The following is a 13,761-nucleotide window of genomic DNA, read 5'->3' as shown; positions in this document are numbered from 1 at the left end:
CATTTTGTGTCTTTTTAGTCATTTTGTGTCTTTTTTTGGTCATTTTGTGTCTTTTTTTAGTCCTTTAGTCCAACATAAAATGTGATTTTGAATCTTTTTTTACTTTCAAAACACTATCATGGTCAATAAAGAATTTTAAATGTTGCAAATGTGCATTAATTTCAGAGTACACTGAGACATTAAACGGCATCATTTTCAATTAAATTCTGGAAAAGTTGGTGTGTTCTAAAACTTTTGACCAGTAGTGTACATAAACTATATAATATCAATAAATGTAATGCTTTTATTGTAGATAATGTTCTGTACATACAGTATCCATCCCAAATCCTGTCAATATGTAGATATTATACTGTATATGCGTTTAAAAAACCCCCAACCCATTTATGTTTAAAACATATTCTTTAAACTCGAGAAAACTAACAAACATGTAGTCGCTTATTTAATTTTGTGTTTACTTTATATGGTGGCAACATATAATACCATATGAAAATTTATCCAGATTATCCACGGGTTCTTAAAATGTCTTAAAAGTCTAAAATCTAATAATTTGAATTTAAGGCCTTAAAATGTCTAATATTCTCTTAACATCTCATAAAATGTCTTAAATATGATTTTGAAAGGTTTTAAAATGTATTAATATTACTTTTATATGATACAAATGCATTAACTAGTCTCGCTTTTTAAATGTTTTGATTTCCGTGGACGGTACAACATAACTACAAAACTCGTCTTTTGTACATTTTTAATATATAGGTATATTTGTATATGTACTATATTACATTAGTATTTCATAGATATTATAAACATATCTATAAGTCTCTCATAGGCAACATATACGGCAACATAACTCTTGATATAGGGACATATATGTGTCATATTTCTGTTTTTGTAGAAAAATTGTACATAATCGTCCATAATAACTCATATAAGTAACCTACACTGTAAAAAATGTCTGTAGATTTTACGGTGAAAAACTGCTAAACCATGACAGTAAAAGACGTAAAATGATAAATGTGTTAATTCAGTTTCAGAAAGAATGAAACACCTTAAATGTATATATCAGCCAAAACAGTATTATTATTATATTATGTTATTTTTTACAGTTTTTTAATACATTACTCAACTGTAAAATACACTGGCACTGTGTATATACTGTAATATATATACAAGCATCACTGTAATTTTCGAATTTATATTTATTCTGTAAAATATATACATATATAATATACTTTTCTGTAAAATATACTTTCTCTCTAACAAAAATATACTGTAATATTTAATGGTAAAATCTTTATTTTATGCAGCATTTATGAAGTATTTTCTTGTCAATTATATGGCAGAACAGTGTTTCTTTTGGTGGAAAAACTCTTTATTTATACGGTAAAAATTGGAATAAAATGGCAATCTTAAATGTGAAATCAACAGTGCCAATATCTTTTTACTGTAATATTAAAAAAAGTTCTACCATACTTATTACGGTAAAGTTCTGGCAACTACAGCTGCCGGTTTTTTACCGTAAAAACAACAGGTTTTTTTTACAGTGTGGGTCTGCCAAGGATCTAGTAACTACTGCTATCAAATATTGGAATGAAGTAAAAAGAACAATATTTCCCTCTTAAACAGGGCTGTCAAACTCAAAAACACAGTGGGCCAAAATGTAAAACTTGGACCAAGTCGCGGGCCAACATTGATATTTATTGAAAAAATGGACCTAAACAAGTTCAAACGAAATGGAACAAGCAAAGCTTGATATAACTTAATATTGCAAACATGCAAAATCACATATCAAATAAAACAAACAAACACATCAATGGCATTCATTTCTTAAATAAAATTTAAATAAAAATCGTATGTCCCTTTATTTTATATGTGGCCTTCTTTAAATTTAAATTTAACAGTAATCTTTTTCCACAGGCTAAAAATAAATGTGAAAATAAAATAACAATAATAAACCAAATGACTAATAATAATAATATCCTTCAATGAATGTGCAGCCATTCAAGCCTTGGACTACACTGTAAAAAAAAATCTGTTTAATTTACGGTAAAATACCGGCAGCTGTGGTTGCCAGAACATCACCGTAAAAATTACGTTGAGCGTATGTAAATGTAAATATCAGCAAAAACTGTAATTTATACAGAATAATCCCATTACTTTTAGGATAATTGTGTCATCATGGTATTTCTCCATTAACTTTACATGAATATTTTATATTTTTACAGCAAAAGTGTATGTTTTCTACAGTTTATGACAGTAGAATTTAAAGTGTTATACTATTCTTTGATTTACAGTAATTAAAAGTATCTACTACGGTGATGTACAATGTTTAATTTTACGACCTATTTCTGATGCAATTTGACAGTTTTTTACTGTAATTTAAACAAACATTTTTTACAGTGTAGCAAGAAAAAGTGCATAAAGACACTTTAATTGTTGCTCAGTTTGCTCCACACTGATCTACTGATCAAAACACCAGCAGAGCATTCTGGGATTTGTAGTATTATTTGCGCTGTATAATAATAATTTGGTATTGCCTTTCTGGGCCAAATATAATTATACTGCGGGCCAGAGTTTGACACCTCTGCTCTTAAATGTGGTAAAATAGAAACATGGAGTTGCATTAATGAACTGAACAGTACAGTGATTCAGCAAATTGACTTTCCAGCAGTGATTCAGCTCTGATTTAGCTTTAATTTTAGATGAATCCTGCACCTAAATTAAAGCTGCAGGTGAGAAATGAGCAGCTACGTAAGAGTTGATAGTGATTCTCACCTGCTGAAGCTGTGAAGTCCCAGTAAAGCAGCTGCTGGCGGACTGAGAGGACACTGGCTGCAGCAGCAGTGTGTACAGAGATCCTGTGTGTGTTCAGCCCTCTTTTATGACTGAAGGCTGATAAGAGAAGTGGGGAGAAGGGCAGGCAGACTTTCACTTCTCCAACTCATGAGTGAATCCTCCTGTTCACGTGGGAAAACATGAAACAGCAAAAACAAGAACAACTTCTGCATTTCCCAAAGTGCAGATGATCAGCAAAATGTAAGAACTCTCAGAGTTTATTAATAATAATAATAATAATAATAATAAATTATATAACAAAATATATTATTATCACTGAAGCTGAATGTTTGGTGTTGGTAGGTGGAACTTGCTTTTAAATTCTTTGGAAGTACATTATGTAATATATATATATATATGTGTGTGTATATATATATATATGTGTGTGTATATATATATATATATATATATATATATATATATATATATATAAGAAAGAAAGAAAGAAAATGAAATATAATATATTGAATATTGATCAAATTAAATACATAAAAATTAATTGAATTTAAAATAACAAATTCATCTTCTTTATATTTATGCCTAAATTGTGTCTTGGAGGAAAAAAAGGAAAATTTGAATATAAAAAACATTTTTTTTAAAATGATAACAAAAAATATCTCATAACAGTTTAATTCAAGAGCTGATATCTACACATTTCCCATGGTTTCCTTCATAATTACCAAAATCATTATCAAGAAAACCATGGAATATGTCTAGATATCAGCTCTTAAATTAAACTCTTATCAGCTATTTTTTGTTGTTATCATTATATTTGTCCAAACAAATGTACCTTTAGTTGAACCAGCCATTGAAATTAACAATAAAGTGAAGAAAACAAGGAGGTCTTATAATTTTTTCCATGAGTGTGTGTGTGTATATATATATATATATATATATATATATATATATATATATATTTTATTTTAAATTTGAATAAATAAAATCTATGTATACAACATTTTCCCAAGTGCCCACAAGTGTCAACAAGAAAATTTGAAAATTAAAAAGGTGTAAAAAAAAACAAACAAGTTGAATTTCTCAGATAATCTATTTTTTATATTAATATATATATATATATATATTATTAATTAATATCTATTATTGAAGTATTTCCAACACTAGATCCTCTCTTACCAACCAGCCGTCTGGAGTCTTCTTGTTCTTTCTCCTGAAAAATGGAGCCACGAGGTGAACATGAACATTAGACACTAAAATATCTCAACTAATCTGCTAACGAGGCTGAAAACAGCTGAGATGTGATTGATTACACCTGATGTTCCTTTGCTCCTTTTAATCTGTTTTTACTCTTGTTCTACTCTGTAGCACCAAGAGATTGCTTTTAACAATGAAAAGTGCTTTACAAATAACATTTATTATTATTATTATTATTATTATTATTATTATTATTATTGCTGCTGTGATTCATTATGTCAAATCAACAAGTGAAGAAGTGCAACATTACAGTTCTCTGTGAAAAGTTACGCATTAAAGTACAAAAGTACGATCATCAAAATATCCATAAATCAACTCAAGTAAAAATTCAATATGCACAATGGTCCATTTCAGAATAATATATGTATATTTTTTATACTTTTAGGGGTTAAAATAAAGGGATAAATGAATTACATAATATTAAAATATATTTTTGTAACTTTTTTTAACTCTTTTTTTTTAACACAGTGTCCTTGTTCTATTCTGTTTTTTTCTATTGTTGTTTTTATTTATGCTACCTCAGTATCTTATTCTATTGTATTTTATTGTTTATCTATCTATCTATCTATCTATCTATCTATCTATCTATCTATCTATCTATTTAAATGACTACTAGATACATTTTAAAAACGTATATATGATATTTTATTTTATTTTTTTCTATTTCCACATTTATTTATACTTTTACCATTTATTTAACTCTTTACTCTTACACAATTTTATTAACTTATTAGTTATCTCTTTATTTTTCAATTTATTTATTTATTATTTTATTTATTTGTAGTTATAGTACAAAAGTACGATCATCAAAATATCCATAAATCAACTAAAGTAAAAATTCAATATGCACAATGGTCCATTTCAGAATAATATATATATATTTTTTATACTTTTAGGGATAAAAATAAAGGGATAAATGAATTACATAATATTAAAATATTTAAATTACATTACTAGATACATTTAAAAAATTTATATATGGTATTTTATTATTTATTTTTTTCTATTTCCACATTTATTTATACTTTTATCATTTATTTAACTCTTTACTCTTACACAGTTTTATTAACTTGATAGTTCTCTCTTTATTTTTAAATTTATTAATTTATTCTTTTATTTATTTGTAGTTATATTTCAACATTTATTCATTGTTTCTTGTATTATTCATCTGTATATTACCATCATTTAGTGTTTACTTCTGTATTCTTTTATCTTTTATCTTTATATTTTATATTTATATTTATAGTGTTTTATGGCACTCAGGTGACTCAATGAAATAAAAGTTTAAAAGCAGATCCTTTTAAGGAGTCCAAATTTCAAATGATACCCATAAAAACATTTTTGCAGTAAATTCATAAAAATCCTCGTATGTTTATATATGATTTCCACATGATAAACAACTATTTAAATCCGAAATGTATCGTTTTATCTAAAGGTTTGTATCATTATTAGTGCTGACTGGTTCTTTTCTCATCGTTCTCGCGACATCTTGTGGTTCTCGCTGGGCATTGCCGACAGGAAACGGTGTTCTCGCGAGACTTCAGCGGTCCAAAGGTTCTCCACTCAAAACAAACAGCCGCTGGAAAAGTCGGCTTTAATCTCAGTAAACTTGCTCTTTTCTGCCGGTAAGAGAAGCCGATAAACCCCTTTTTTATTTTAAAGTGCTATTTCATATTTCATATTTACTCTATTTCATATTAATCAGTTTTTAATAAGTTTACCACTGTGTCAAGCAACCAAGGTTAACTAGAGTCATGTGTCCGTCGGGCTGTTTAGGTTTAATTTACTATTATTATTATTATTTACTTTATCAGAAACGTGTTTTTTCTGCCGATAAGAGAAGCCGATGAACCGCGTGTCATGTTAAGAGTTTACACCGTTTACATTTAATGTAATATTAAGCCATTAAATTAAAAATAAACGTTGTTTTTAGAAGTTTAACCTTGTGTCTACCGGGTTCAGTTAACTGTCATGACGAGAATATATACTAAAGACTATATGCTATATACTATATATATATTTATATGTTGTTTAATATAAACACTACTGGTCAAAAGTTTTAGAACACACCAACTTTTCCAGAATTTAATTGAAAATGATGCAGTTTAATGTCTCAGTGTACTCTGAAATTAATGCACATTTGCAACATTTAAAATTCTTTATTGAGCATGATAGTGTTTTGAAAGTAAAAAAAAGATTCAAAATCACATTTTATGTTGGACTAAAGGCCAAAAAAAAGACACAAAATGACAAAAAAGACACCAAAAGACACAAAATGACTAAAAAAAGACACAAAATGACTAAAAAAAGACACAAAATGACCAAAAAAAAGGACACAAAATGACAAAAAAGACACCAAAAGACACAAAATGACTAAAAAAAGACACAAAATGACCAAAAAAAAGGACACAAAATGACAAAAAAGACACCAAAAGACACAAAATGACTAAAAAAAGACACAAAATGACCAAAAAAAAGGACACAAAATGACAAAAAAGACACCAAAAGACACAAAATGACTAAAAAAAGACACAAATTGACAAAAAAAGACACAAAATTTAGTTTTCATATTTCTGTGTTAATTACATTTACTAAAGTTAGTGTACGTACCTTATTGAATATTTACATTAAAAAAAATATATATTTTATTTATTAATTTTTCTTTTGCTTCACTACACTTATAGTCAAGAAAAAAATATTCTTGTTCATTTAATGCCTGGTACAACTAAAGGCACATTTGTTAGGACAAATATAATGATAACAACAACAATAGCTGATAAGAGTTTAATTTAAGAGCTGATGGTTTTATTGACAATACCCAAAATCATTATCAATTAAACCATGGAAAATGTCTATCAATATATGCAATATGGTCTAATTCCATATCACATTTAAAAACATATTGATATATTTTTCGATATTATCAATATATTGCCCAGCCCTAATATAATATTAAAAATATTTGTTTCTTTTGTCAAACATTTTAACCATCAGCAGCTTTATATCTTAACAGTAACAACACAATATTATCAGAATTGTTTAATATTGTGATATTTATTTTATATTAGTACCTGCTGAACGGTTTCATGTGTGATTATTTCTATAATAACAATAATATTTTTATGTTATATTTTATTCTATTCTGTTCTGTTCTATTCTGTTCTATTCTATTAATTTCTATTCTATTCTTTCTGTTATTTATTTTTATATAGGTACCTGCTCCTGAACGTTTGCATGTGTGATTATTTATATAATAATAATATTTTTATGTTATATTTTATTCTATTCTGTTTTGTTGTGTTCGGTTCTGTTCTATTCTATTAATTTCTATTCTATTCTTTCTGTTATTCATTTTATATTAGTACCTGCTCCTGAGCGGTTTCATGTGATTATTTTTATAATAATAATATTTTTATGTTATATTTTATTCTATTCTGTTCTGTGTTGTTGTGTTCGGTTCTGTTCTATTCTATTAATTTCTATTCTATTGGTTCCCATGTTGGTTCCCAGCTGATGAGTGGTGAGGAGGATGAGGATGAGGAGGATGAAGCTGAGGGTGAACCACAGCCAGCTGCTGCTGCTGTCCAGAGAGGAAACATCTGGAAGCTTCCAGAGAGAAGGAACGCTGAGGGTCGGACGCCACCACACAGGTCTCTATTCTCTTCTATTACCTTCTACTCTACTCTGTTCTGTTGGATCACATTCTATTCTGTTACATTCTATCATAATCTCTTCTGTTACATTCTTTTCTGTTCTTTTCAGTTCTATTCCGTTCTATTTTATTCTGTTCTGTTTTGTTCGGTTAGGTTCTATTCTATTATTTTCTGTTGTATTCTATTATTTTCTGTTCTGTTCTGTTGTATTCTATTATTTTCTGTTCTGTTCTGTTGTATTCTATTCTTTTCTGTTCTGTTCTGTTCTATTCTATTATTTTCTATCTGTTCTATTGTATTTTCTTCTATTCTATTCTATTCTATTCCGTTCTATTCTGTGCTATTGTGTTCTGTTCTATTCTATCCTATTCTTTTCTATTCTATTCTGTTCTTTTGTTCTATTACATTAATTTATATTCTTTTCTGTTCTGTTCTGTTCTATCCGGTTAGGTTCTATTCCATTGTTTTCTATTCTGTTCTATTCTATTTATTTCCATTCTATTCTGTTGAGTTAAGTCCTATTCTATTATTTTCTGTTCTATTCTATTCTATTCTACTCTATTCTGTTCTTTTCTATTCTATTCTATTAATTTATCTTCTATTCTCCATCCATCCATCCATTTTCCTCCTCTTATCCGGGCCGGGTCGCGGGGGCAGCAGGCTAAGCAGGGCCCATGAATTTTGGACGAATAATGAAGCAGACAACAACTAAAACATCTCTCTGTCTGTGCATTGATATATGTTTTTATATTTTATTGTTATTTTAATCTAAGTCCTTTGCTATCAGTCTAAAGGTCCATTCTGACCTCCTGAGTGTGTAACAGTCAGCTTCAAGCCAGAGACTCCTTGGAAAGTAACAACTTGATACTTTGGGATTTGTCAGAAAAGACACAGAATTACCCGAAAAAGAATCAAATTGACCACAAAATGACACAAAATGATCAAAAAATTACATAAAATTAAGCAAAAAAGGACTCAAATTGACCCCACAAATGACAAAAAATGACCACAAAAGACACAAATTGACCAAAAAAGACACAAATTGACCAAAAAAAGACACAAAATGACCCAAAAAAGAAACAAAATGACCCAAAAAAGAAACAAAATGGCCCATAAAAAGAAACAAAGTGACCAGAAAAGACACAAATTGACCAAAAAAGACACAAATTGACCTAAAAAAGAATCAAATTGACCACAAAATGACCAAAAAATACATAAAATTAAGCAAAAAAGGACTCAAATTGACCACAAAATGACAAAAAAATTGTCCACAAAAAGACACAAATTGACCAAAAAAGACACAAAATGACACAAAAAAAGACACAAAAAAAGACACAAAATGACTAAAAAAAGACATTAAATGACTAAAACACATTAACACATGAACACTTTAACACAGTGGAGACAGAGCTGACTTCCTAAATGATTTGTCGACCCCCAGAAATCATCTCGCGACCCCAACTGGGGTCCCGACCCCAAGGTTGAGAACTGCTGCTTTAGAGGAGGAGGAGCAGCGGCTCTACTCCGAGCTCCCTCCGGATGTCTGAGCTCCTCCCCCTATCTCTAACGGTGCGTTCAGACCGGACGCGTAGCGAATATTTCGCGCGACAAGATTACATACAAAGTCAATGCAAACACGCGAATAGACGCGAATTTTTGCCGGCGGCGCGAATCGCGGGTTTCGCGCGACACGAATGCCGCGATTGACGCGAATGTCGCGCCGCGAATGAAACAACGCGAATTCGCGTGAGTTCAATAAATTCAACTTTGGCGAAATATTCGCGTGACGCTGTGTCGGGACAGCCTATCAGCGTTGAGATTCTGGACGACAGTGTCCGAGATACATACATGAGAGAGAGGAGAAAAGAGGCAGGAAGGAGGAGTGGGTCGGCAGGAGGGAAAAAGGTGGAAGTACTCTGCGGTCCTCTCTCCGTGCTGAGTGCGCCTCCGGATGATGTCACTCACCCAGACACCACGGCAGAGCAGGTACAGGGACGCTATGCTTGTCATGGTTGATGACAGAATGAAATGGAGGCAATTATTTGGCGCTAAATAGTCTCTTGGGCGAAAATTCGCGTTGCGTTACTCGCGCGAGTGACGCGAATTAAATTCAATTCTCGCGCGTATCAACTCGCGCGAGTAACGCGACGCGAAAATTCGCTACGCATCCGGTCTGAACACACGGTAATGCTGAGCCCAGCCACCCTACGGAGGAAGCTCATTTCAGCCGCTTGTATCCGCCATCTTGTTCTTTCGGTCACTACCCAAAGTTCCTTCAGCGTCTCAGGGAGAACCTCATCCAACCAGAACCTCTTTGAGGCGGACCGGGAGTCCTCCTCCATGGCCTCCCCGAGTTCCTCCCATACCCGAGTTTTTGCTTCAGCGACCACCGCAGCTGCAGCCCTTCTGGCCGAAATTTTCTATTCTATTCTATTGTATTATTTTCTGTTATAATATTTTCTGTTCTATTCTATTCTTTTCTATTATATTAATTACTTTTCTGTTCTGTTCTATTCTATTATTTTATATTATAATATTTTCTGTTCTATTCTATTCTTTTCTATTATATTAATTACTTTTCTGTTCTGTTCTATTCTATTATTTTATATTATAATATTTTCTGTTCTATTCTATTCTTTTCTATTATATTAATTACTTTTCTGTTCTGTTCTATTCTATTATTTTATATTATAATATTTTCTGTTCTATTCTATTCTTTTCTATTCTATTATTTTCTGTTCTATTCTATTCTATTGTATTATTTTCTGTTATAATATTTTCTGTTCTATTCTATTATTTTCTATTATATTAATTACTTTTCTGTTCTGTTCTATTCTATTATTTTATATTATAATATTTTCTTTCTTTTCTTTTCTTTTCTATTATATTAATTACTTTTCTGTTCTGTTCTATTCTATTATTTTATATTATAATATTTTCTGTTCTATTCTATTCTTTTCTATTCTATTATTTTCTGTTCTATTCTATTCTATTGTATTATTTTCTGTTATAATATTTTCTGTTCTATTCTGTTCTATTCTATTCTTTTCTATTCTATTATTTTCTGTTCTATTCTATTCTATTCTATTATTTTCTGTTATAATATTTTCTGTTCTATTCTGTTCTATTCTATTATTTTCTATTATATTAATTACTTTTCTGTTCTGTTCTATTCTATTATTTTATATTATAATATTTTCTGTTCAATTCAATTCTATTCTTTTCTATTCTATTATTTTCTGTTCTATTCTATTCTATTGTATTGTTTTCTGTTATAATATTTTCTGTTCTATTCAATTCTTTTCTATTATATTAATTACTTTTCTGTTCTGTTCTATTCTATTATTTTATATTATAATATTTTCTGTTCAATTCAATTCTATTCTTTTCTATTCTATTATTTTCTGTTCTATTCTAATCTATTCTATTGTATTATTTTCTGTTATAATATTTTCTGTTCTATTCTGTTCTATTCTATTTTTTTCTATTATATTAATTACTTTTCTGTTCTGTTCTATTCTATTATTTTATATTATAATATTTTCTGTTCAATTCTATTCTATTCTTTTCTATTCTATTATTTTCTGTTCTATTCTATTCTATTGTATTATTTTCTGTTATAATATTTTCTGTTCTATTCTATTCTTTTCTATTATATTAATTACTTTTCTGTTCTGTTCTATTGTATTATTTTCTGTTATAATATTTTCTGTTCTATTCTATTCTTTTCTATTATATTAATTACTTTTCTGTTCTGTTCTATTCTATTATTTTATATTATAATATTTTCTGTTCTATTCTATTCTTTTCTATTATATTAATTACTTTTCTGTTCTGTTCTATTCTATTATTTTATATTATAATATTTTCTGTTCTATTCTATTCTTTTCTATTCTATTATTTTCTGTTCTATTCTATTCTATTCTATTGTATTATTTTCTGTTATAATATTTTCTGTTCTATTCTATTATTTTCTATTATATTAATTACTTTTCTGTTCTGTTCTATTCTATTATTTTATATTATAATATTTTCTTTCTTTTCTTTTCTTTTCTATTATATTAGTTACTTTTCTGTTCTGTTCTATTCTATTATTTTATATTATAATATTTTCTGTTCTATTCTATTCTTTTCTATTCTATTATTTTCTGTTCTATTCTATTCTATTGTATTATTTTCTGTTATAATATTTTCTGTTCTATTCTGTTCTATTCTATTATTTTCTATTATATTAATTACTTTTCTGTTCTGTTCTATTCTATTATTTTATATTATAATATTTTCTGTTCAATTCAATTCTATTCTTTTCTATTCTATTTTCTGTTCTATTCTAATCTATTCTATTGTATTATTTTCTGTTATAATATTTTCTGTTCTGTTCTGTTCTATTCTATTTTTTTCTATTATATTAATTACTTTTCTGTTCTGTTCTATTCTATTATTTTATATTATAATATTTTCTGTTCAATTCAATTCTATTCTTTTCTATTCTATTATTTTCTGTTCTATTCTAATCTATTCTATTGTATTATTTTCTGTTATAATATTTTCTGTTCTATTCTGTTCTATTCTATTTTTTTTCTATTATATTAATTACTTTTCTGTTCTGTTCTATTCTATTATTTTATATTATAATATTTTCTGTTCAATTCTATTCTATTCTTTTCTATTCTATTATTTTCTGTTCTATTCTTTTCTATTTCAGCTCCACATTCTTTTCTTTTTCCTCTGTTTTAATGGACTGTGTTTTGTTCTGTTGTTTATTTTCTCCTCCTCTGTTCTCTCTGGTTGAGTTTATTTTCTTTCTTTCCTTCAGTTCTCTCTCTGTTCTTCTCCTCCTCCTGTTCTCTCTGGTTGAGTTTATTTTCTTTCTTTTCTTTAGTTCTCTCTGTTCTTCTCTTCCTCCTGTTCTCTCTCTCAGCCTGAAGTCTCTCCTCCATCAGTCCTCTGTCTCTATTTCTGTCCTCTGACTCAATGACTCAGGCTGACTGGAACTTCCTGGAACGTCTGAACTCTGAATGTAAACACTGTGTTTGTGTGTTTGTGTGTTTGTGTGTCAGATCTGTCGGAGCGGTTCTGTCGTCTGAGAGGAAACCTGCTGTTCCTCCTCAAGAAGCAGGTGAGAACACACACCTGGACTATCTGTGTTCTCATAGTCTAGACGGAATGGTCCAAAAAGTGAAAGTGAGGAGCATTTATGGGTACAAGTCAGGAACCGGCCTACTTTACTTATTTCAAGGGTGCTGAATCAAAAAAAAATGGTTCCCAAGCAAAATTTTTAGTTTTTGACCTTCTCATTTGCATATCAAAATGGCGGCCATTGGTCGTTGGACCATTGTCCCCTAGTTTTTTGTAAGTAGGCAATCAAAGATGAGGAAATTAAGTTTCTGGATCTATAGTCTAGAGTCAGAGCAAGGATATAGTGGAGGCTCAGTGTCTTATATATATATATATATAAATATATATATATATATTTGAGTCTGAGACAGTCTCGAGTTCCCAGTGTTCAAGTGCAAGTCCAAATCCGGTTTACCAAAGCAGTGCCCCGGTCGAGTCATCTTCACTGAGTCCTAGTCACAGGCTAGAGTCAGAGTCATCAGAGTACAAGTCAGAGTTGAGTCACAAGTCCTGAAAATCAGGCTTCGAGTCCGAGTCTGGGTGCAAGTCTGAGTTGACTGGTAATCCATTTAAACCTCCATTTACTTCACTAGATCAGGAATTCATTATTAATTGTATTTAATCCCCATTCACCTCAAGAAAACAAGGTTTCCTTTACAAGTGTGTGTGTGTGTGTGTGTGTGTGTGTGTGTGTGTGTGTGTGTGGTTGTTCAGGATGGTAAGCTAGTGGAGGTGTTGCTGTTGGAGAATTGTGAAGTCATGAAGCTTCCAGACGACGATAGACGACTGACTGTCAGTAAGTAACAGACACCTGTAGCGCCCCCTGGTGGAGGCTATAAGCCCCGCCCCCTCCATGTTAGTGGATAAAACCAAAATCTCAAAGTAGAGCCCCAATAAATGTTTTTTGTCATTTAGGTTGTTCTTATTAGGGCCTCGGGGCAATCGC

The 13,761-nt window shown here is 29.9% G+C and overlaps 2 protein-coding genes across 3 annotated transcripts in view; one reads left to right on the top strand and one right to left on the bottom strand.

Annotated features, from left to right (window-relative positions):
• The window catches only part of LOC131990040 (broad substrate specificity ATP-binding cassette transporter ABCG2-like), a 28,352-nt gene extending 25,434 nt beyond the window's left edge, over window positions 1-2,918 (bottom strand). The window contains exon 1 of one of the 2 annotated variants that reach the window (XM_059355426.1): window positions 2,773-2,918. The gene's annotated coding sequence lies outside the window, so the exon portion shown is untranslated. The remainder of the gene's footprint in view (window positions 1-2,772) is intronic. The other variant, XM_059355424.1, reaches the window with a different exon arrangement.
• Window positions 2,919-5,546: 2,628 nt separating this feature from the next.
• Window positions 5,547-13,761, top strand: part of LOC131990039 (type II inositol 3,4-bisphosphate 4-phosphatase-like) — a 40,340-nt gene continuing 32,125 nt past the window's right edge. The window contains exons 1-4 of the mRNA XM_059355423.1: window positions 5,547-5,669; window positions 7,555-7,694; window positions 12,758-12,816; window positions 13,530-13,611. Of these exons, the coding sequence (XP_059211406.1) occupies window positions 7,574-7,694; window positions 12,758-12,816; window positions 13,530-13,611 (262 nt within the window). The 5' untranslated portion in view covers window positions 5,547-5,669; window positions 7,555-7,573. The remainder of the gene's footprint in view (window positions 5,670-7,554; window positions 7,695-12,757; window positions 12,817-13,529; window positions 13,612-13,761) is intronic.

This window comes from Centropristis striata, chromosome 17 (assembly GCF_030273125.1).
Source record: "Centropristis striata isolate RG_2023a ecotype Rhode Island chromosome 17, C.striata_1.0, whole genome shotgun sequence".
In the NCBI taxonomy this organism is placed as follows: domain Eukaryota; kingdom Metazoa; phylum Chordata; class Actinopteri; order Perciformes; family Serranidae; genus Centropristis; species Centropristis striata.
This window is presented reverse-complemented; position numbering and strand designations above follow the sequence as displayed.